We start from the raw sequence: 22,362 nt of genomic DNA, 5'->3' as shown, positions 1-22,362 counted from the left end.
TTAAACAGCTTTCGGCATTTCACTTAATTGTACGCAGTTACATTCCTGCAAATCCTGTGTTGTGAACATTTTCTGGGAAGTTTCAGCAGTGGTATCAAATGTCTAATGCTGCTGCTCATCAGTGGCTGGACATATTGCCATTGGAGAGCCCCATCCAGACCAGAGGGTCCTGATGTTGCTGCCACCTTGCACTCCATTGATCTTAGTGACGGGGGTGGGGGGCCATTGCAGCTGGAGTCCCAAACCTGAGTAGACAAATGTCACAAAACAAAAGCAACCCAGCCTTCCAGGTTATGGCAGCAAGAGTCAGCACTCTCCTGAGAGGCTGATGGTGACGTTAGGAATAATAGTCAAATCAATTGGTAGATTCATTTAAGATGCATCTGGACAGATGCATGTGTAAGTGGGGAGCAGAGGGATACAGATGCTTAGGAATTGACTGACAGGTTTCGACAGTACATTCAGATCGGCTCAGGCTTGGAGGGCCGAAGGGCCTGTTCCTGGGTTGTAAATTTTCTTTGTTCTTTGTTCAAATCCTTAAACAATGCTCATTTGCTCCTTTTTTTCTCACCCGTGGCCACTGCTGGTCCATAAGTAGCCACTGTCTGTTCTGTGACTCACTATTGCTGTTTCTCTGCAGGAAGTCCCCATGATCCCACAGCCACATTATGCCCAGCCTGGTTGTGTGTACTACATCTGCCTTCTGCGGGATGACCTGCTGCTCCGACACGGTAGGTGGATGCTGGGAGAATGGCCTTACTCACATGCCTTGATGTGAAGGTAACCAGGAGAAGCTGACAGCATTCCTGATATACACACAAATGTATCTTCAGAAAAATAACAAAACACAAACCCCAGTTGGCATATATTCCATTGAAATGTTGTATTAATGTTGGGCTGGATATCAGGTACTTGGGGTTAAGAAGACTGCTGTAACAGGTGTTTGCATGGAAGTAAAAATCCTGCACGATAGTCATTACTTATCAGCTCAGCTACTCTAATACAGTTCTCTTTGCACTGCTAGCCATTAACAATCCACCATTTGGTGCTGCACCTCTTTCTCCTTGGGCTGGCTTGTCTCCTGGTGCAATGATCAAAACAGTAGGGGAAGAAATTGAAAGCTTGCCAGTGTTTTATGTTGGTCATTGTATGGTTAGAGAGGGCTAAACTCTGTAACTTCACATGAAGTGGGGGGCGGTGGGGGGGAAGAAGAGACTGTCAGCACATTGGACCGGTGTTCTGTTTGGATGTGCAGACAGTGTGTGAAACATTTACACTCGGCAAATACAGTTCCAGCAACACTTTTTTTTTAAACAGCTTGCTTTCAACTCATTGAAACAGCTCAATATAACACTGGGCATATCAGCAAAGTGACCAAAGGAAAGAGATTGGTTGTTCTGCACAGCTTAAGTATTGGTGGCAATAGTTTCCCATGAGCACCAACTTTAATCTTTTATCCTCAGTCAAAACGTGAATGTGGAAACCTTTCTAAGTTGACGTGGAAGTCACCAAGGAATTTTAAGTTTTGTATCTTTGCTCCACTCTTCTGATCAGTTCGGTATATGTTCTGCTGCAGGTGACTGTGTCTATCTGATGAGAGACAATCGGCGAGGGCCTGAAGGCCAGCCTGTCCGACAGTCCTACAGACTGCTCTCGCACATCAATCGTGACAAGCTCGATATCTTCCGGATTGAAAAGCTCTGGAAGAACGAAAAGTAAGGCAGCTGCAGGATCAACTACATAATGCAAACTTGTAAAATGGCTCCCGAACCTCAGTGACCTGGGCACTTCCCCAGTGTTACGCAGTCACAGACCTGTCCCCAATAATAATGTACCCCCCATTGTTACGCAGTGACAGACCTGTCCCCAATAATAATGTACCCCCCATTGTTACACAGTGACAGACCTGTCCCCAATAATAATGTACCCCCCATTGTTACGCAGTGACAGACCTGTCCCCAATAATAATGTACCCCCCATTGTTACGCAGTGACAGACCTGTCCCCAATAATAATGTACCCCCCATTGTTACGCAGTCACAGACCTGTCCCCAATAATAATGTACCCCCCATTGTTACGCAGTGACAGACCTGTCCCCAATAATAATGTACCCCCCATTGTTACGCAGTCACAGACCTGTCCCCAATAATAATGTACCCCCCATTGTTACGCAGTCACAGACCTGTCCCCAATAATAATGTACCCCCCATTGTTACGCAGTCACAGACCTGTCCCCAATAATAATGTACCCCCCATTGTTACACAGTCACAGACCTGTCCCCAATAATAATGTACCCCCCATTGTTACACAGTGACAGACCTGTCCCCACCAGTACCGTACCCCAGTGTTATACAGGGACAGACCTGTGCCCATCAGTACTGTACCCCAGTGTTATACATTAACAGACCTGTCCCCATCAGTACTGTACCCCAGTGTTATACAGTGACCAACCTGTCCCCCACCAGTACTGTACCCGTATTATACAGTGACAGACCTGTCCCCACCAGTACTGTACCCCAGTGTTATACAGTGACAGACCTGTCCCCACCAGTACTGTACCCCAGTGTTATACAGTGACAGACCTGTCCTCACCAGTACTGTACCCCAGTGTTATACAGTGACAGACCTGTCCCCAATAATACTGTTTGCCATTGTTACACAGTGACAGACCTGTCCCCACCCAGTACTGTACCCCAGTGTTATACAGGGACAGACCTGTCCCCCACCAGTACTGTACCCCAGTGTTATATAGTGACCGACCTGTCCCCCACCAGTGGGCGGCACGGTGGCGCAGTGGTTAGCGCTGCTGCCTCACAGCACCAGAGACCCGGGTTCAATTCCCGCCTCAGGCGACTGACTGTGTGGAGTTTGCACGTTCTCCCGGTGTCTGCGTGAGTTTCCTCCCACAGTCCAAAGATGTGCAGGTCAGGTAAATTGGCCATGCTAAATTGCCCGTAGTGTTAGAGAAGGGGTAGATCTAGATGTAGGGGTATGGGTGGGTTACGCTTCGGCGGGGCGGTGTGGACTTGTTGGGCCGAAAGGCCTGTTTCCACACTGTAAGTAATCTAATCGAATCTAATCAGTGCTGTACCCCCAGTGTTATACAGTGACAGACCTGTACCCCAGTGTTATACAGGGACAGACCTGTCCCCAATAATACTGTTTGCCATTGTTACACAGTGACAGACCTATCCCCACCAGTACTATACCCCAGTGTTATACAGTGACAGACCTGTCCCCACCAGTACTGTACCCCAGTGTTACACAGGGACAGACCTGTCCCCACCAGTACTATACCCCAGTGTTATACAGGGTCAGACCTGTCCCCACAAGTACTGTACCCCAGTGTTATACAGTGACAGATCTGACCCCACCAGTACTGTACCCCAGTGTTATACAGGGGCAGACCCGTCCCCACCCAGTACTGTACCCCAGTGTTATACAGGGACAGACCTGTCCCCACCCCGTACTGTACCCCAGTGTTATACAGGGACAGACCTGTCCCCCACCAGTACAGTACCCCAGTGTTATACAGGGACAGACCTGTCCCCACCAGTACTGTACCCCAGTGTTATACAGTGACAGACCTGTCCCCACCAGTACTATACCCGTGTTATACAGGGACAGACCTGTCCCCACCAGTACTGTACCCCAGTGTTATACAGTGACAGACCTGTCCCCACCAGTACTGTACCCCAGTGTTATACAGGGACAGACCTGTCCCCACCAGTACTGTACCCCAGTGTTATACACTGACAGACCTGTCCCCACCCCATACTGTACCCCTGTGTTATACACTGACAGACCTGACCCCACCCCATACTGTACCCCTGTGTTATACAGGGACAGACCTGTCCCCACCCCGTACTGTACCCCAGTGTTGTACAGGGACAGACCTGCCCCCACCAGTACTGTACCCCAGTGTTATACAGTGACAGACCTGTCCCCACCAGTACTGTACCCCAGTGTTATACATTGACAGATCTGACCCCACCAGTACTGTACCCCAGTGTTATACAGGGACAGACCTGTCCCCACCCAGTACTGTACCCCAGTGTTATACAGTGACAGACCTGTCCACACCAGTACTGTACCCCTGTGTTATACAGGGACAGACCTGTTCCCACCAGTACTGTACCCCTGTGTTATACAGGGACAGACCTGTCCCCACCCCGTACTGTACCCCAGTGTTATACAGAGACAGACCTGTCCCCACCAGTACTGTACCCCAGTGTTATACAGGGACAGACCTGTCCCCACCAGTACTGTACCCCAGTGTTATACAGTGACAGATCTGACCCCACCAGTACTGTACCCCAGTGTTATACAGGGACAGACCTGTCCCCACCCCATACTGTACCCCAGTGTTATACAGGGACAGACCTGGCCCCACCAGTACTGTACCCCAGTGTTATACAGGGACGGACCTGTCCCCACCCCGTACTGTACCCAAGTATTATACAGGGTCAGACCTGTCCCCACCCCGTACTGTACCCCAGTGTTATACAGAGACAGACCTGGCCCCACCAGTTCTGTACCCCATTGTTATACAGGGACAGACCTGTCCCCACCCAGTACTGTACCCCAGTGTTATACAGGGACAGACCTGTCCCCACCCCGTACTGTACCCCAGTGTTATACAGGGACAGACCTGTCCCCACCCCGTACTGTACCCCAGTGTTATACAGAGACAGACCTGGCCCCACCAGTTCTGTGCCCCATTGTTATACAGGGACAGACCTGTCCCCACCCAGTACTGTACCCCAGTGTTATACAGTGACAGACCTGTCCCCACCCAGTACTGTACCCCAGTGTTATACAGAGACAGACCTGGCCCCACCAGTTCTGTACCCCAGTGTTATACAGGGACAGGTCTGTCCCCACCCCGTACTGTACCCCAGTGTTATACAGAGACAGACCTGGCCCCACCAGTACTGTACCCCAGTGTTATACAGGGACAGACCTGGCCCCACCAGTTCTGTACCCCAGTGTTATACAGGGACAGGTCTGTCCCCACCCCGTACTGTACCCCAGTGTTATACAGAGACAGACCTGGCCCCACCAGTACTGTACCCCAGTGTTATACAGAGACAGACCTGGCCCCACCAGTACTGTACCCCAGTGTTATACAGAGACAGACCTGTCCCCACCAGTACTGTACCCCAGTGTTATACAGGGACAGACCTGTCCCCACCCAGTACTGTACCCCAGTGTTATACAGGGACAGACCTGTCCCCACCAGTACTGTACCCCACTGTTATACAGGGACAGACCTGTCCCCACCCCGTACTGTACCCCAGTGTTATACAGAGACAGACCTGTCCCCACCCCGTACTGTACCCCAGTGTTATACAGGGACAGACCTGTTCCCACCAGTACTGTACCCCTGTGTTATACAGGGACAGGTCTGTCCCCACCCCGTACTGTACCCCAGTGTTATACAGTGACAGACCTGTCCCCACCCAGTTCTGTACCCCAGTGTTATACAGTGACAGACCTGTCCCCACCCCGTACTGTACCCCAGTGTTATACAATGACAGACCTGTCCCCACCCAGTACTGTACCCCAGTGTTATACAGGGACAGACCTGTCCCCACCAGTACTGTACCCCAGTGTTATACAGGGACAGACCTGTCCCCACCCCGTACTGTACCCCAGTGTTATACAGAGACAGACCTGTCCCCACCCCGTACTGTACCCCAGTGTTATACAGGGACAGACCTGTCCCCACCCCGTACTGTACCCCAGTGTTATACAGTGACAGACCTGTCCCCACCCCGTACTGTACCCCAGTGTTATACAGGGACAGACCTGTCCCCACCAGTACTGTACCCCAGTGTTATACAGGGACAGACCTGTCCCCACCAGTACTGTACCCAAGTGTTATACAGGGACAGACCTGTCCCCACCCCGTACTGTACCCCAGTGTTATACAGTGACAGACCTGTCCCCACCCCGTACTGTACCCCAGTGTTATACAGGGACAGACCTGTCCCCACCCAGTACTGTACCCCAGTGTTATACAGGGACAAGTCTGTCCCCACCCCGTACTGTACCCCAGTGTTATACAGAGACAGACCTGTCCCCACCAGTACTGTACCCCAGTGTTATACAGGGACAGACCTGTCCCCACCAGTACTGTACCCCACTATTATACAGAGACAGACCTGTCCCCACCAGTACTGTACCCCAGTGTTATACAGTGACAGACCTGTCCCCACCAGTACTGTACCCCAGTGTTATACAGGGACAGACCTGTCCCCACCAGTACTGTACCCCAGTGTTATACAGTGACAGACCTGTCCCCACCAGTACTGTACCCCAGTGTTATACAGGGACAGACCTGTCCCCACCAGTACTGTACCCCAGTGTTATACAGTGACAGACCTGTCCCCACCAGTACTGTACCCCAGTGTTATACAGGGACAGACCTGTCCCCACCAGTACTGTACCCCAGTGTTATACAGTGACAGACCTGTCCCCACCAGTACTGTACCCCAGTGTTATACAGGGACAGACCTGTCCCCACCAGTACTGTACCCCAGTGTTATACAGGGACAGACCTGTCCCCACCAGTACTGTACCCCAGTGTTATACAGAGACGGACCTGTCCCCACCCAGTACTGTACCCCAGTGTTATACACTGACAGACCTGGCCCCACCAGTACTGTACCCCAGTGTTATACAGGGACAGACCGGGCCCCGCCAGTCCTGTACCCCAGTATTATACAGGGACAGACCTGTCCCCACCAGTACTGTACCCCAGTGTTATACAGGGACAGACCTGTCCCCACCCAGTACTGTACCCCAGTGTTATACACTGACAGCCCTGGCCCCACCAGTACTGTACCCCAGTGTTATACAGGGACAGACCTGTCCCCCCCCAGTACTGTACCCCAGTGTTATACAGTGACAGACCTGTCCCCACCCAGTACTGTACCCCAGTGTTATACAGTGACAGACCTGTCCCCACCAGTACTGTACCCCAGTGTTATACAGTGACAGACCTGGCCCCACCTGTACTGTACCCCAGTGTTATACAGTGACAGACCTGGCCCCACCTGTACTGTACCCCAGTGTTATACAGGGACAGACCTGTCCCCACCCCGTACTATACCCCAGTGTTATACAGTGACAGACCTGGCCCCACCAGTACTGTACCCCAGTGTTATACAGCGACAGACCTGTCCCCACCCAGTACTGTACCCCAGTGTTATACAGTGACAGACCTGTCCCCACCAGTACTGTACCCCAGTGTTATACAGGGACAGACCTGGCCCCACCTGTACTGTACCCCAGTGTTATACAGGGACAGACCTGTCCCCACCGAGTACTGTACCCCAGTGTTATACAGTGACAGACCTGTCCCCACCCCGTACTGTACCCCAGTGTTATACAGTGACAGACCTGTCCCCACCCCGTACTGTACCCCAGTGTTATACACTGACAGACCTGTCCCCACCCAGTACTGTACCCCAGTGTTACACAATGACAGACCTGTCCCCACCCAGTACTGTACCCCAGTGTTATACAGTGACAGACCTGTCCCCACCCAGTACTGTACCCCAGTGTTATACAGTGACAGACCTGTCCCCACCCAGTACTGTACCCCAGTGTTATACACTGACAGACCTGTCCCCACCGAGTACTGTACCCCAGTGTTATACAGTGACAGACCTGTCCCCACCCCGTACTGTACCCCAGTGTTATACAGTGACAGACCTGTCCCCACCCCGTACTGTACCCCAGTGTTATACAGTGACAGACCTGTCCGCACCAGTACTGTACCCCAGTGTTATACAGTGACAGACCTGTCCCCACCCAGTACTGTACCCCAGTGTTATACAGGGACAGACCTGTCCCCACCAGTACTGTACCCCAGTGTTATACAGTGACAGACCTGTCCCCACCCAGTACTGGACCCCAGTGTTATACAGTGACAGACCTGTCCCCACCAGTACTGTACCCCAGTGTTATACAGGGACAGACCTGTCCCCACCAGTACTGTACCCCAGTGTTATACAGGGACAGACCTGTCCCCACCCAGTACTGTACCCCAGTGTTATACAGTGACAGACCTGTCCCCACCCCGTACTGTACCCCAGTGTTATACAGGGACAGACCTGTCCCCACCAGTACTGTACCCCTGTGTTATACAGTGACAGACCTGTCCCCACCCAGTACTGTACCCCAGTGTTATACAGTGACAGACCTGTCCCCACCAGTACTGTACCCCAGTGTTATACAGGGACAGACCTGTCCCCACCAGTACTGTACCCCAGTGTTATACACTGACAGACCTGGCCCCACCAGTACTGTACCCCAGTGTTATACACTGACAGACCTGTCCCCACCCAGTACTGTACCCCAGTGTTATACAGGGACAGACCTGTCCCCACCCAGTACTGTACCCCAGTGTTATAAACTGACAGACCTGTCCCCACCAGTACTGTACCCCAGTGTTATACAGGGACAGACCTGTCCCCACCCAGTACTGTACCCCAGTGTTATACAGGGACAGACCTGTCCCCACCCAGTACTGTACCCCAGTGTTATACACTGACAGACCTGGCCCCACCAGTACTGTACCCCAGTGTTATACAGGGACAGACCTGTCCCCACCCAGTACTGTACCCCAGTGTTATACAGGGACAGACCTGTCCCCACCCAGTACTGTACCCCAGTGTTATACAGGGACAGACCTGTCCCCACCCAGTACTGTACCCCAGTGTTATACAGGGACAGACCTGTCCCCACCAGTACTGTACCCCAGTGTTATACAGTGACAGACCTGTCCCCACCAGTACTGTACCCCAGTGTTATACAGGGACAGACCTGTCCCCACCCAGTACTGTACCCCAGTGTTATACAGTGACAGACCTGGCCCCACCAGTACTGTACCCCAGTATTATACAGGGACAGACCTGTCCCCACCAGTACTGTACCCCAGTGTTACACAGGGACAGACCTGTCCCCACCCTGTACTGTACCCCAGTGTTATACAGTGACAGACCTGTCCCCACCAGTACTGTACCCAAGTGTTATACAGGGACAGACCTGTCCCAACCCCATACTGTACCCCAGTGTTATACAGGGACAGACCTGTCCCCACCAGTACTGTACCCCAGTGTTATACAGGGACAGACCTGTCCCCACCAGTACTGTACCCCAGTGTTATACAGTGACAGACCTGTCCCCACCCAGTATTGTACCCCAGTGTTATACAGGGACAGACCTGTCCCCACCCAGTACTGTACCCCAGTGTTATACAGGAACAGACCTGTCCCCACCCAGTACTGTACCCCAGTGTTATACAGGGACAGACCTGTCCCCACCCAGTACTGTACCCCAGTGTTATACACTGACAGACCTGGCCCCACCAGTACTGTACCCCAGTGTTATACACTGACAGACCTGGCCCCACCAGTACTGTACCCCAGTGTTATACACTGACAGACCTGTCCCCACCCAGTACTGTGCCCCAGTGTTATACAGGGACAGACCTGTCCCCACCAGTACTGTACCCCAGTGTTATACAGGGACAGACCTGTCCCCACCCAGTACTGTACCCCAGTGTTATACAGGGACAGGCCTGTCCCCACCCAGTACTGTACCCCAGTGTTATACAGTGACAGACCTGTCCCCACCAGTACTGTACCCCAGTGTTATACAGGGACAGACCTGTCCCCACCCAGTACTGTACCCCAGTGTTATACAGGGACAGACCTGTCCCCACCCAGTACTGTACCCCAGTGTTATACAGTGAGAGACCTGTCCCCACCCAGTACTGTACCCCAGTGTTATACAGGGACAGACCTGTCCCCACCCAGTACTGTACCCCAGTGTTATACAGGGACAGACCTGTCCCCACCCAGTACTGTACCCCAGTGTTATACAGGGACAGACCTGTCCCCACCCCGTACTGTACCCCAGTGTTATACAGGGACAGACCTGTCCCCACCAGTACTGTACCCCAGTGTTATACAGGGACAGACCTGTCCCCACCAGTACTGTACCCCAGTGTTATACAGGGACAGACCTGTCCCCACCCCGTACTGTACCCCAGTGTTATACAGTGACAGACCTGTCCCCACCAGTACTGTTCCCCAGTGTTATACAGTGACAGACCTGTCCCCACCAGTACTGTACCCCAGTGTTAAACAGTGACAGACCTGTCCCCACCCCATACTGTACCCCAGTGTTATACAGGGACAGACCTGTCCCCACCCCGTACTGTACCCCAGTGTTATACAGGGACAGACCTGTCCCCACCCAGTACTGTACCCCAGTGTTATACAGGGACAGGTCTGTCCCCACCCCGTACTGTACCCCAGTGTTATACAGAGACAGACCTGGCCCCACCAGTACTGTACCCCAGTGTTATACAGGGACAGACCTGTCCCCACCAGTACTGTACCCCACTATTATACAGAGACAGACCTGTCCCCACCAGTACTGTACCCCAGTGTTATACAGTGACAGACCTGTCCCCACCAGTACTGTACCCCAGTGTTATACAGGGACAGACCTGTCCCCACCAGTACTGTACCCCAGTGTTATACAGTGACAGACCTGTCCCCACCAGTACTGTACCCCAGTGTTATACAGGGACAGACCTGTCCCCACCAGTACTGTACCCCAGTGTTATACAGTGACAGACCTGTCCCCACCAGTACTGTACCCCAGTGTTATACAGGGACAGACCTGTCCCCACCAGTACTGTACCCCAGTGTTATACAGTGACAGACCTGTCCCCACCAGTACTGTACCCCAGTGTTATACAGGGACAGACCTGTCCCCACCAGCACTGTACCCCAGTGTTATACAGGGACAGACCTGTCCCCACCAGTACTGTACCCCAGTGTTATACAGAGACGGACCTGTCCCCACCCAGTACTGTACCCCAGTGTTATACACTGACAGACCTGGCCCCACCAGTACTGTACCCCAGTGTTATACAGGGACAGACCGGGCCCCGCCAGTCCTGTACCCCAGTATTATACAGGGACAGACCTGTCCCCACCAGTACTGTACCCCAGTGTTATACAGGGGCAGACCTGTCCCCACCCAGTACTGTACCCCAGTGTTATACACTGACAGCCCTGGCCCCACCAGTACTGTACCCCAGTGTTATACAGGGACAGACCTGTCCCCACCCAGTACTGTACCCCAGTGTTATACAGTGACAGACCTGTCCCCACCCAGTACTGTACCCCAGTGTTATACAGTGACAGACCTGTCCCCACCAGTACTGTACCCCAGTGTTATACAGTGACAGACCTGGCCCCACCTGTACTGTACCCCAGTGTTATACAGTGACAGACCTGGCCCCACCTGTACTGTACCCCAGTGTTATACAGGGACAGACCTGTCCCCACCCCGTACTATACCCCAGTGTTATACAGTGACAGACCTGGCCCCACCAGTACTGTACCCCAGTGTTATACATCGACAGACCTGTCCCCACCCAGTACTGTACCCCAGTGTTATACAGTGACAGACCTGTCCCCACCAGTACTGTACCCCAGTGTTATACAGGGACAGACCTGGCCCCACCTGTACTGTACCCCAGTGTTATACAGGGACAGACCTGTCCCCACCGAGTACTGTACCCCAGTGTTATACAGTGACAGACCTGTCCCCACCCCGTACTGTACCCCAGTGTTATACAGTGACAGACCTGTCCCCACCCCGTACTGTACCCCAGTGTTATACAGGGACAGACCTGTCCCCACCCAGTACTGTACCCCAGTGTTATACAGTGACAGACCTGTCCCCACCCAGTACTGTACCCCAGTGTTATACAGTGACAGACCTGTCCCCACCCAGTACTGTACCCCAGTGTTATACAGTGACAGACCTGTCCCCACCCAGTACTGTACCCCAGTGTTATACACTGACAGACCTGTCCCCACCGAGTACTGTACCCCAGTGTTATACAGTGACAGACCTGTCCCCACCCCGTACTGTACCCCAGTGTTATACAGTGACAGACCTGTCCCCACCCCGTACTGTACCCCAGTGTTATACAGTGACAGACCTGTCCCCACCAGTACTGTACCCCAGTGTTATACAGTGACAGACCTGTCCCCACCCAGTACTGTACCCCAGTGTTATACAGGGACAGACCTGTCCCCACCAGTACTGTACCCCAGTGTTATACAGTGACAGACCTGTCCCCACCCAGTACTGGACCCCAGTGTTATACAGTGACAGACCTGTCCCCACCAGTACTGTACCCCAGTGTTATACAGGGACAGACCTGTCCCCACCCAGTACTGTACCCCAGTGTTATACAGGGACAGACCTGTCCCCACCCAGTACTGTACCCCAGTGTTATACAGTGACAGACCTGTCCCCACCCCGTACTGTACCCCAGTGTTATACAGGGACAGACCTGTCCCCACCAGTACTGTACCCCTGTGTTATACAGTGACAGACCTGTCCCCACCCAGTACTGTACCCCAGTGTTATACAGTGACAGACCTGTCCCCACCAGTACTGTACCCCAGTGTTATACAGGGACAGACCTGTCCCCACCAGTACTGTACCCCAGTGTTATACACTGACAGACCTGGCCCCACCAGTACTGTACCCCAGTGTTATACACTGACAGACCTGTCCCCACCCAGTACTGTACCCCAGTGTTATACAGGGACAGACCTGTCCCCACCCAGTACTGTACCCCAGTGTTATAAACTGACAGACCTGTCCCCACCAGTACTGTACCCCAGTGTTATACAGGGACAGACCTGTCCCCACCCAGTACTGTACCCCAGTGTTATACAGGGACAGACCTGTCCCCACCCAGTACTGTACCCCAGTGTTATACACTGACAGACCTGGCCCCACCAGTACTGTACCCCAGTGTTATACAGGGACAGACCTGTCCCCACCCAGTACTGTACCCCAGTGTTATACAGGGACAGACCTGTCCCCACCCAGTACTGTACCCCAGTGTTATACAGGGACAGACCTGTCCCCACCCAGTACTGTACCCCAGTGTTATACAGGGACAGACCTGTCCCCACCAGTACTGTACCCCAGTGTTATACAGTGACAGACCTGTCCCCACCAGTACTGTACCCCAGTGTTATACAGGGACAGACCTGTCCCCACCGAGTACTGTACCCCAGTGTTATACAGTGACAGACCTGGCCCCACCAGTACTGTACCCCAGTATTATACAGGGACAGACCTGTCCCCACCAGTACTGTACCCCAGTGTTACACAGGGACAGACCTGTCCCCACCCTGTACTGTACCCCAGTGTTATACAGTGACAGACCTGTCCCCACCAGTACTGTACCCAAGTGTTATACAGGGACAGACCTGTCCCAACCCCATACTGTACCCCAGTGTTATACAGGGACAGACCTGTCCCCACCAGTACTGTACCCCAGTGTTATACAGGGACAGACCTGTCCCCACCCAGTACTGTACCCCAGTGTTATACAGTGACAGACCTGTCCCCACCCAGTATTGTACCCCAGTGTTATACAGGGACAGACCTGTCCCCACCCAGTACTGTACCCCAGTGTTATACAGGAACAGACCTGTCCCCACCCAGTACTGTACCCCAGTGTTATACAGGGACAGACCTGTCCCCACCCAGTACTGTAACCCAGTGTTATACACTGACAGACCTGGCCCCACCAGTACTGTACCCCAGTGTTATACACTGACAGACCTGGCCCCACCAGTACTGTACCCCAGTGTTATACACTGACAGACCTGTCCCCACCCAGTACTGTGCCCCAGTGTTATACAGGGACAGACCTGTCCCCACCAGTACTGTACCCCAGTGTTATACAGGGACAGACCTGTCCCCACCCAGTACTGTACCCCAGTGTTATACAGGGACAGACCTGTCCCCACCCAGTACTGTACCCCAGTGTTATACAGTGACAGACCTGTCCCCACCAGTACTGTACCCCAGTGTTATACAGGGACAGACCTGTCCCCACCCAGTACTGTACCCCAGTGTTATACAGGGACAGACCTGTCCCCACCCAGTACTGTACCCCAGTGTTATACAGTGAGAGACCTGTCCCCACCCAGTACTGTACCCCAGTGTTATACAGGGACAGACCTGTCCCCACCCAGTACTGTACCCCAGTGTTATACAGGGACAGACCTGTCCCCACCCAGTACTGTACCCCAGTGTTATACAGGGACAGACCTGTCCCCACCCCGTACTGTACCCCAGTGTTATACAGGGACAGACCTGTCCCCACCAGTACTGTACCCCAGTGTTATACAGTGACAGACCTGTCCCCACCAGTACTGTACCCCAGTGTTATACAGGGACAGACCTGTCCCCACCAGTACTGTACCCCAGTGTTATACAGGGACAGACCTGTCCCCACCCCGTACTGTACCCCAGTGTTATACAGTGACAGACCTGTCCCCACCAGTACTGTTCCCCAGTGTTATACAGTGACAGACCTGTCCCCACCAGTACTGTACCCCAGTGTTAAACAGTGACAGACCTGTCCCCACCCCATACTGTACCCCAGTGTTATACAGGGACAGACCTGTCCCCACCAGTACTGTATCCCAGTGTTATACAGGGACAGACCTGTCCCCACCAGTACTGTACCCCAGTGTTATACAGGGACAGACCTGTCCCCACCCCATACTGTACCCCAGTGTTATACAGGGACAGACCTGTCCCCACCAGTACTGTACCCCAGTGTTATACAGGGACAGACCTGTCCCCACCAGTACTGTACCCCAGTGTTATACAGGGACAGACCTGTCCCCACCAGTACTGTACCCCAGTGTTATACAGGGACAGACCTGTCCCCACCAGTACTGTACCCCAGTGTTATACAGGGACAGACCTGTCCCCACCAGTACTGTACCCCAGTGTTATACAGAGACAGACCTGTCCCCACCCAGTACTGTACCCCAGTGTTATACAGGGACAGACCTGTCCCCACCCCGTACTGTACCCCAGTGTTATACAGTGACAGACCTGTCCCCACCCAGTACTGTACCCCAGTGTTATACAGTGAGAGACCTGTCTCCACCCAGTACTGTACCCCAGTGTTATACAGGGACAGACCTGTCCCCACCCAGTAATGTACCCCAGTGTTATACAGGGACAGACCTGTCCCCACCCAGTACTGTACCCCAGTGTTATACAGGGACAGACCTGTCCCCACCAGTACTGTACCCCAGTGTTATACAGTGACAGACCTGTCCCCACCAGTACTGTACCCCAGTGTTATACAGGGACAGACCTGTCCCCACCCAGTACTGTACCCCAGTGTTATACAGTGACAGACCTGGCCCCACCAGTACTGTACCCCAGTATTATACAGGGACAGACCTGTCCCCACCAGTACTGTACCCCAGTGTTATACAGGGACAGACCTGTCCCCACCCTGTACTGTACCCCAGTGTTATACAGTGACAGACCTGTCCCCACCAGTACTGTACCCAAGTGTTATACAGGGACAGACCTGTCCCCACCCCATACTGTACCCCAGTGTTATACAGGGACAGACCTGTCCCCACCAGTACTGTACCCCAGTGTTATACAGGGACAGACCTGTCCCCACCAGTACTGTACCCCAGTGTTATACAGTGACAGACCTGTCCCCACCCCATACTGTACCCCAGTGTTATACAGGGACAGACCTGTCCCCACCAGTACTGTATCCCAGTGTTATACAGGGACAGACCTGTCCCCACCAGTACTGTACCCCAGTGTTATACAGGGACAGACCTGTCCCCACCCCATACTGTACCCCAGTGTTATACAGGGACAGACCTGTCCCCACCAGTACTGTACCCCAGTGTTATACAGGGACAGACCTGTCCCCACCAGTACTGTACCCCAGTGTTATACAGGGACAGACCTGTCCCCACCAGTACTGTACCCCAGTGTTATACAGGGACAGACCTGTCCCCACCAGTACTGTACCCCAGTGTTATACAGTGACAGACCTGTCCCCACCCAGTACTGTACCCCAGTGTTATACAGAGACAGACCTGTCCCCACCAGTACTGTACCCCAGTGTTATACAGGGACAGACCTGTCCCCACCAGTACTGTACCCCAGTGTTATACAGGGACAGACCTGTCCCCACCAGTACTGTACCCCAGTGTTATACAGGGACAGACCTGTCCCCACCCAGTACTGTACCCCAGTGTTATACAGGAACAGACCTGTCCCCACCAGTACTGTACCCGTGTTATACAGGGACAGACCTGTCCCCACCCAGTACTGTACCCCAGTGTTATACAGAGACAGACCTATCCCCACCAGTACTCTACCCCAGTGTTATACAGGGACAGACCTGTCCCCACCAGTACTGTACCCCAGTGTTATACAGGGACAGACCTGTCCCCACCAGTACTGTACCCCAGTGTTATACAGGGACAGACCTGTCCCCACCCAGTACTGTACCCCAGTGTTATACAGTGACAGACCTGTCCCCACCAGTACTGTACCCCAGTGTTATACAGGGACAGACCTGTCCCCACCCAGTACTGTACCCCAGTGTTATACAGGGACAGACCTGTCCCCACCAGTACTGTCCCCCAGTGTTATACAGGGACAGACCTGTCCCCACCCAGTACTGTACCCCAGCGTTATACAGTGACAGACCTGTCCCCACCCAGTACTGTACCCCAGTGTTATACAGTGACAGACCTGTCCCCACCAGTACTGTACCCCAGTGTTATACAGGGACAGACCTGTCCCCACCAGTACAGTACCCCAGTGTTATACAGGGACAGACCTGTCCCCACCCCAGTACTGTACCCCAGTGTTATACAGGGACAGACCTGTCCCCACCAGTACTGTACCCCAGTGTTATACAGGGACAGACCTGTCCCCACCAGTACAGTACCCCAGTGTTATACAGGGACAGACCTGTCCCCACCCCAGTACTGTACCCCAGTGTTATACAGGGACAGACCTGTTCCCACCAGTACAGTACCCCAGTGTTATACAGGGACAGACCTGTCCCCACCCCAGTACTGTACCCCAGTGTTATACAGGGACAGACCTGTCCCCACCAGAACTGTACCCCAGTGTTATACAGGGACAGACCTGTCCCCACCAGTACTGTACCCCAGTGTTATACAGTGACAGCCCTGTCCCCACCCAGTACTGTACCCCAGTGTTATACAGGGACAGACCTGTCCCCACCAGTACTGTACCCCAGTGTTATACAGTGACAGACCTGTCCCCACCCAGTACTGTACCCCAGTGTTATACAGGGACAGACCTGTCCCCACCAGTACTGTCCCCCACTGTTATACAGGGACAGACCTGTCCCCACCCAGTACTGTACCCCAGTGTTATACAGTGACAGACCTGTCCCCACCCAGTACTGTACCCCAGTGTTATACAGTGACAGACCTGTCCCCACCAGTACTGTACCCCAGTGTTATACAGTGACAGACCTGTCCCCACCCAGTACTGTACCCCAGTGTTATACAGGGACAGACCTGTCCCCACCAGTACTGTAGCCCAGTGTTATACAGGGACAGACCTGTCCCCACCAGTACTGTAGCCCAGTGTTATACAGGGACAGACCTGTCCCCACCCAGTACTGTACCCCAGTATTATACAGGGACAGACCTGTCCCCACCCAGTACTGTAGCCCAGTGTTATACAGGGACAGACCTGTCCCCACCAGTACTGTAGCCCAGTGTTATACAGGGACAGACCTGTCCCCACCAGTACTGTAGCCCAGTATTATACAGGGACAGACCTGTCCCCACCCAGTACTGTACCCCAGTGTTATACAGGGACAGACCTGTCCCCACCAGTACTGTAGCCCAGTGTTATACAGGGACAGACCTGTCCCCACCAGTACTGTAGCCCAGTATTATACAGGGACAGACCTGTCCCCACCCAGTACTGTACCCCAGTGTTATACACTGACAGACCTGTCCCCACCAGTACTGTACCCCAGTATTATACAGGGACAGACCTGTCCCCACCAGTACTGTACCCCAGTGTTATACAGGGACAGACCTGTCCCCACCAGTACTGTACCCCAGTGTTATACAGGGACAGACCTGTCCCCACCCAGTACTGTACCCCAGTGTTATACAGTGACAGACCTGTCCCCACCCAGTACTGTACCCCAGTGTTATACAGTGACAGACCTGTCCCCACCAGTACTGTACCCCAGTGTTATACAGGGACTGACCTGTCCCCACCCAGTACTGTACCCCAGTGTTATACAGGGACAGACCTGTCCCCACCAGTACTGTACCCCAGTGTTATACAGGGACAGACCTGTCCCCACCAGTACTGTACCCCAGTGTTATACAGGGACAGACCTGTCCCCACCAGTACTGTACCCCAGTGTTATACAGGGACAGACCTGTCCCCACCAGTACTGTACCCCAGTGTTATACAGGGACAGACCTGTCCCCACCAGTACTGTACCCCAGTGTTATACAGGGACAGACCTGTCCCCACCAGTACTGTAGCCCAGTATTATACAGGGACAGACCTGTCCCCACCCAGTACTGTACCCCAGTGTTATACAGGGACAGACCTGTCCCCACCAGTACTGTATCCCAGTGTTATACAGGGACAGACCTGTCCCCACCCAGTACTGTACCCCAGTGTTATACAGGGACAGACCTGTCCCCACCCAGTACTGTACCCCAGTGTTATACAGGGACAGACCTGTCCCCACCCAGTACTGTACCCCAGTGTTATACAGGGACAGACCTGTCCCCACCCAGTACTGTACCCCAGTGTTATACAGGGACAGGTCTGTCCCCACCCCGTACTGTACCCCAGTGTTATACAGGGACTGACCTGTCCCCACCCAGTACTGTACCCCAGTGTTATACAGGGACAGACCTGTCCCCACCAGTACTGTACCCCAGTGTTATACAGGGACAGACCTGTCCCCACCCAGTACTGTACCCCAGTGTTATACAGGGACAGACCTGTCCCCACCCAGTACTGTACCCCAGTGTTATACAGGGACAGACCTGTCCCCACCCAGTACTGTAGCCCAGTATTATACAGGGACAGACCTGTCCCCACCAGTACTGTAGCCCAGTATTATACAGGGACAGACCTGTCCCCACCCAGTACTGTACCCCAGTGTTATACAGGAACAGACCTGTCCCCACCCAGTACTGTAGCCCAGTATTATACAGGAACAGACCTGTCCCCACCCAGTACTGTAGCCCAGTATTATACAGGGACAGACCTGTCCCCACCAGTACTGTAGCCCAGTATTATACAGGGACAGACCTGTCCCCACCCAGTACTGTACCCCAGTATTATACAGGGACAGACCTGTCCCCACCCAGTACTGTAGCCCAGTATTATACAGGGACAGACCTGTCCCCACCCAGTACTGTAGCCCAGTATTATACAGGGACAGACCTGTCCCCACCAGTACTGTAGCCCAGTATTATACAGGGACAGACCTGTCCCCACCCAGTACTGTCCTGCTGATGAAGGGCATTTGCCTGAAACGTTGATTTTCCTGCTCATCGGATGCTGCCTGATCTGTTGTTTTCCCACACCACGCTCTCGATTCTAATCTCTCGCATCTGCAGTCCTCACTTGCACCCACCAGCTCTGTTCCCCACCATTATACAGTGACACACTTGTGTACACTGGTACCACATTTGAAAATATTCTGTCCAGACACAGCCTAATTTGGAAGAGCATGTCCTCAAATTAACAGCTAAACTTATTTCCCCAGTTGAAGTCTGAAACTAATGTGCGTTTGCCATCACCTTTTACTGGTGTGGCATTTTGCTGCCTGTGTGTTATTTTGAAATTCAGTTTTGCTTGATGTCGTGATAATCTCTTTTGTTCTGACAGAGGGGAGCGATTTGCCTTTGGTCATCATTATTTCCGACCCCATGAGACCCATCACTCCCCTTCAAGACGGTTTTACCATAACGAGTTATTCAGGGTGCCTCTGTACGAGATTATCCCTCTGGAGGCAGTGGTTGGAACCTGCTGTGTGTTGGACCTCTACACCTACTGTAAGGGTGAGTGAAATTTTAGTCTCTCAGCCTTTTCACCCCTGTCCCTGTCCTGCTAGTTTCCCACCACTGTTGATGTCACCTTTTGTGCTAGCTGTTGAACACTGAATGGTTCAAGATGGCGTGAACCTCCCCCAAAGCAGCAATCTTTGGCTTCCAGTCAGTGCCCCTCGTGATTTCTCCTGTTACCTCCCTGACCCAGGGGTTCTCCACACCTGAGCATGGAACCCAGGCTTCAATTCACTTGGAGTGCACACCAAAGGTTAGCACCACAGCTCCCTGAATCATCATCAAAAGTTGGAATCCAAGCAGTTTATAATACCCCTAACTCTGCACATCCTGGGGGTAAGCTCTGCCCCTTTACGTAGAGTTGGGCAACGTTTATGTATGTAGACGTTATCGTGCATGTCTGCATTGCTGTTTAGCATCTACACAAACCACCTGCCATTCCTCTTCATGTCACTCCACCAGCATATCCCTTTATTCCTTTCTGTTTGCTGTGTGTCCAGTATTCCCCTTCGGTGCATCTCTGCAATTCAACTTAACAGCAGTGTGGTCAGGAGTTCCACATTCTCAGCACACCCTGGGTGAAGTGGTTTCTCCTGAACTCCCAATTTATTAGTTCGTCTTTTTTTTTTAACCTTGTCGCCTTTTAAATGAAGGTGAATTTCTGAAAGTCACCACTGAATGTGAGTAGAAGTTTACCCTGCCATGAGAAGGTGTGAAAGCCAGCCGTGCCCTAAGCTTTGTTAGAGGGTTAGCTGTGGTGAAGTTTTGTGCTGGAGCTTGTAACTGCACTGTTAATGCACTCTCACCTTTCCCTTTCGATGGTTTAGGGAGGCCAAAGGGTGTGAAAGACCAGGATGTTTACATCTGTGACTATCGCCTGGATAAATCTGCACATCTCTTCTATAAGATCCACCGGAACCGCTATCCCGTCTGCACAAAATCCTACGCATTCGATCACTTTCCGAAGAAACTGACACCCAAAAGAGATTTCTCTGTAAGTGTTAATGGTGGGATTGTTACTGGCCGGGGGTGGGGGGGAATGGATCAGAAGGGATTCAGGGTAGGTGTCGGGAGAGCAAGTGAAGGAAATGAATGCTTCAGTTTGTAGTTTGTTAACCTGTTGTGTACACTGCTGCTGCTACCCGGTTAGGTTATACCCTCTGTCTGCCCCTTTTTCCATATGAGCCCCTCCTGCACCCTCTGCCAATTTGGAGAGCTGACCAGTCGTTTTGCCATTTGCGGAAAGAAGCACTGTTGGGAAATTAAGGTGCGGGGGCCCCTAGCTTCACTTCAGGCAATTGCTCAAGGCCCTGGCAGCAGAGAGGCCAGGGTGATAACATGCATGGCAGAGGAAGGTGAGCCCTGAGAGGCTGGGCGGTGGGATGGATGAAGCCTGATGGAAAGGAGTGTTGTTGTGCCTAGTCGTTATTTTTAAACCAAAATCTGCTTTTTGTTTTCTTCTTCTGCTGCTGTTTACTTTCCATTAGCCTCACTATGTACCAGAAAATTACAAGAGGAATGGAGGCCGGTGAGTAACATTTACTGTCCGACTGCTCTGTTTGTACTTTCAGTTCTGTTACCTGCGGCAGGTTTGTCTCTTACCTTTACAGTTCTTGCTAACAGAAACCTGTCGTCACCCACAGCAGCTCACCTGTTCTCGTGTCAGTTGGAGCCGGTGTGGTGAGACTTGCTGACCCTGTTACCCTTAATTCTGTGCTATGTTATAGGATTCATAGAACCCCTACAGTGTGGTGACAGGCCCTTCGGCCCAGCAAGTCCACTCTGACCCTCTAAAAGACTAACCCACCCAAACCCATTCCCTACCCTATTATCCTATATGTGCACCTAACCTATACATCCCTGAACACAATGGGACAATTTAGCATGGCCAGTTCACCTAACCTGCACATCTTTGGATTGTGGGAGGAAACTGGAGCACCCGGAGAAAGCCCACGCAGACACTGGGAGAATGTGCAAACTCCGCACAGCTAGTCGCCCAAGGGTGGGATCGAACCCGGGTCCCTGATGCTGTGAGGCAGCAATGCTAACCACTGAGCCACCGTTAGCAAATCTCTTCCATAATCCTGACTCCATAAAGATGGGATTGGGTAGAGTTCCTACTGCTGGCCCCTGCTGCAAATTGTGGGCTTTGAATTACAACAGGTTTGCAGTGAATTCTGATGCCTTCCTTAATTGATAACACAGTGAGAGAGACCAGTGGATAAACCTACCTGACAGCATCTCAATCCCAATGAGACTCGGTGCCTTTGGGAGCAGAGAGGGGCATTGAGTCAATAATACATGTTAAAATCTCATTACCAATCTCTCTCTGTGATCAGTAAGTAGAAGGTTCAT

General features: G+C 52.6%; 1 protein-coding gene across 7 annotated transcripts in view; it reads left to right on the top strand.

The window, feature by feature from the left end:
- Window positions 1-22,362, top strand: part of ash1l (ash1 (absent, small, or homeotic)-like (Drosophila)) — a 243,118-nt gene that overhangs the window by 210,631 nt on the left and 10,125 nt on the right. For all 7 annotated transcript variants that reach the window (XM_072548810.1, XM_072548804.1, XM_072548807.1 and 4 more), the window contains 5 exons: window positions 641-731; window positions 1,577-1,715; window positions 19,832-20,004; window positions 20,835-21,001; window positions 21,495-21,535. In XM_072548810.1, the coding sequence (XP_072404911.1) occupies window positions 641-731; window positions 1,577-1,715; window positions 19,832-20,004; window positions 20,835-21,001; window positions 21,495-21,535 (611 nt within the window). The remainder of the gene's footprint in view (window positions 1-640; window positions 732-1,576; window positions 1,716-19,831; window positions 20,005-20,834; window positions 21,002-21,494; window positions 21,536-22,362) is intronic.

The sequence above is a fragment of the Chiloscyllium punctatum genome, chromosome 28 (genome assembly GCF_047496795.1).
Source record: "Chiloscyllium punctatum isolate Juve2018m chromosome 28, sChiPun1.3, whole genome shotgun sequence".
Lineage (NCBI taxonomy): Eukaryota > Metazoa > Chordata > Chondrichthyes > Orectolobiformes > Hemiscylliidae > Chiloscyllium > Chiloscyllium punctatum.
The sequence above is the reverse complement of the archived record's forward strand: the minus strand, read 5'-3'. Positions and strand labels throughout refer to the sequence as shown.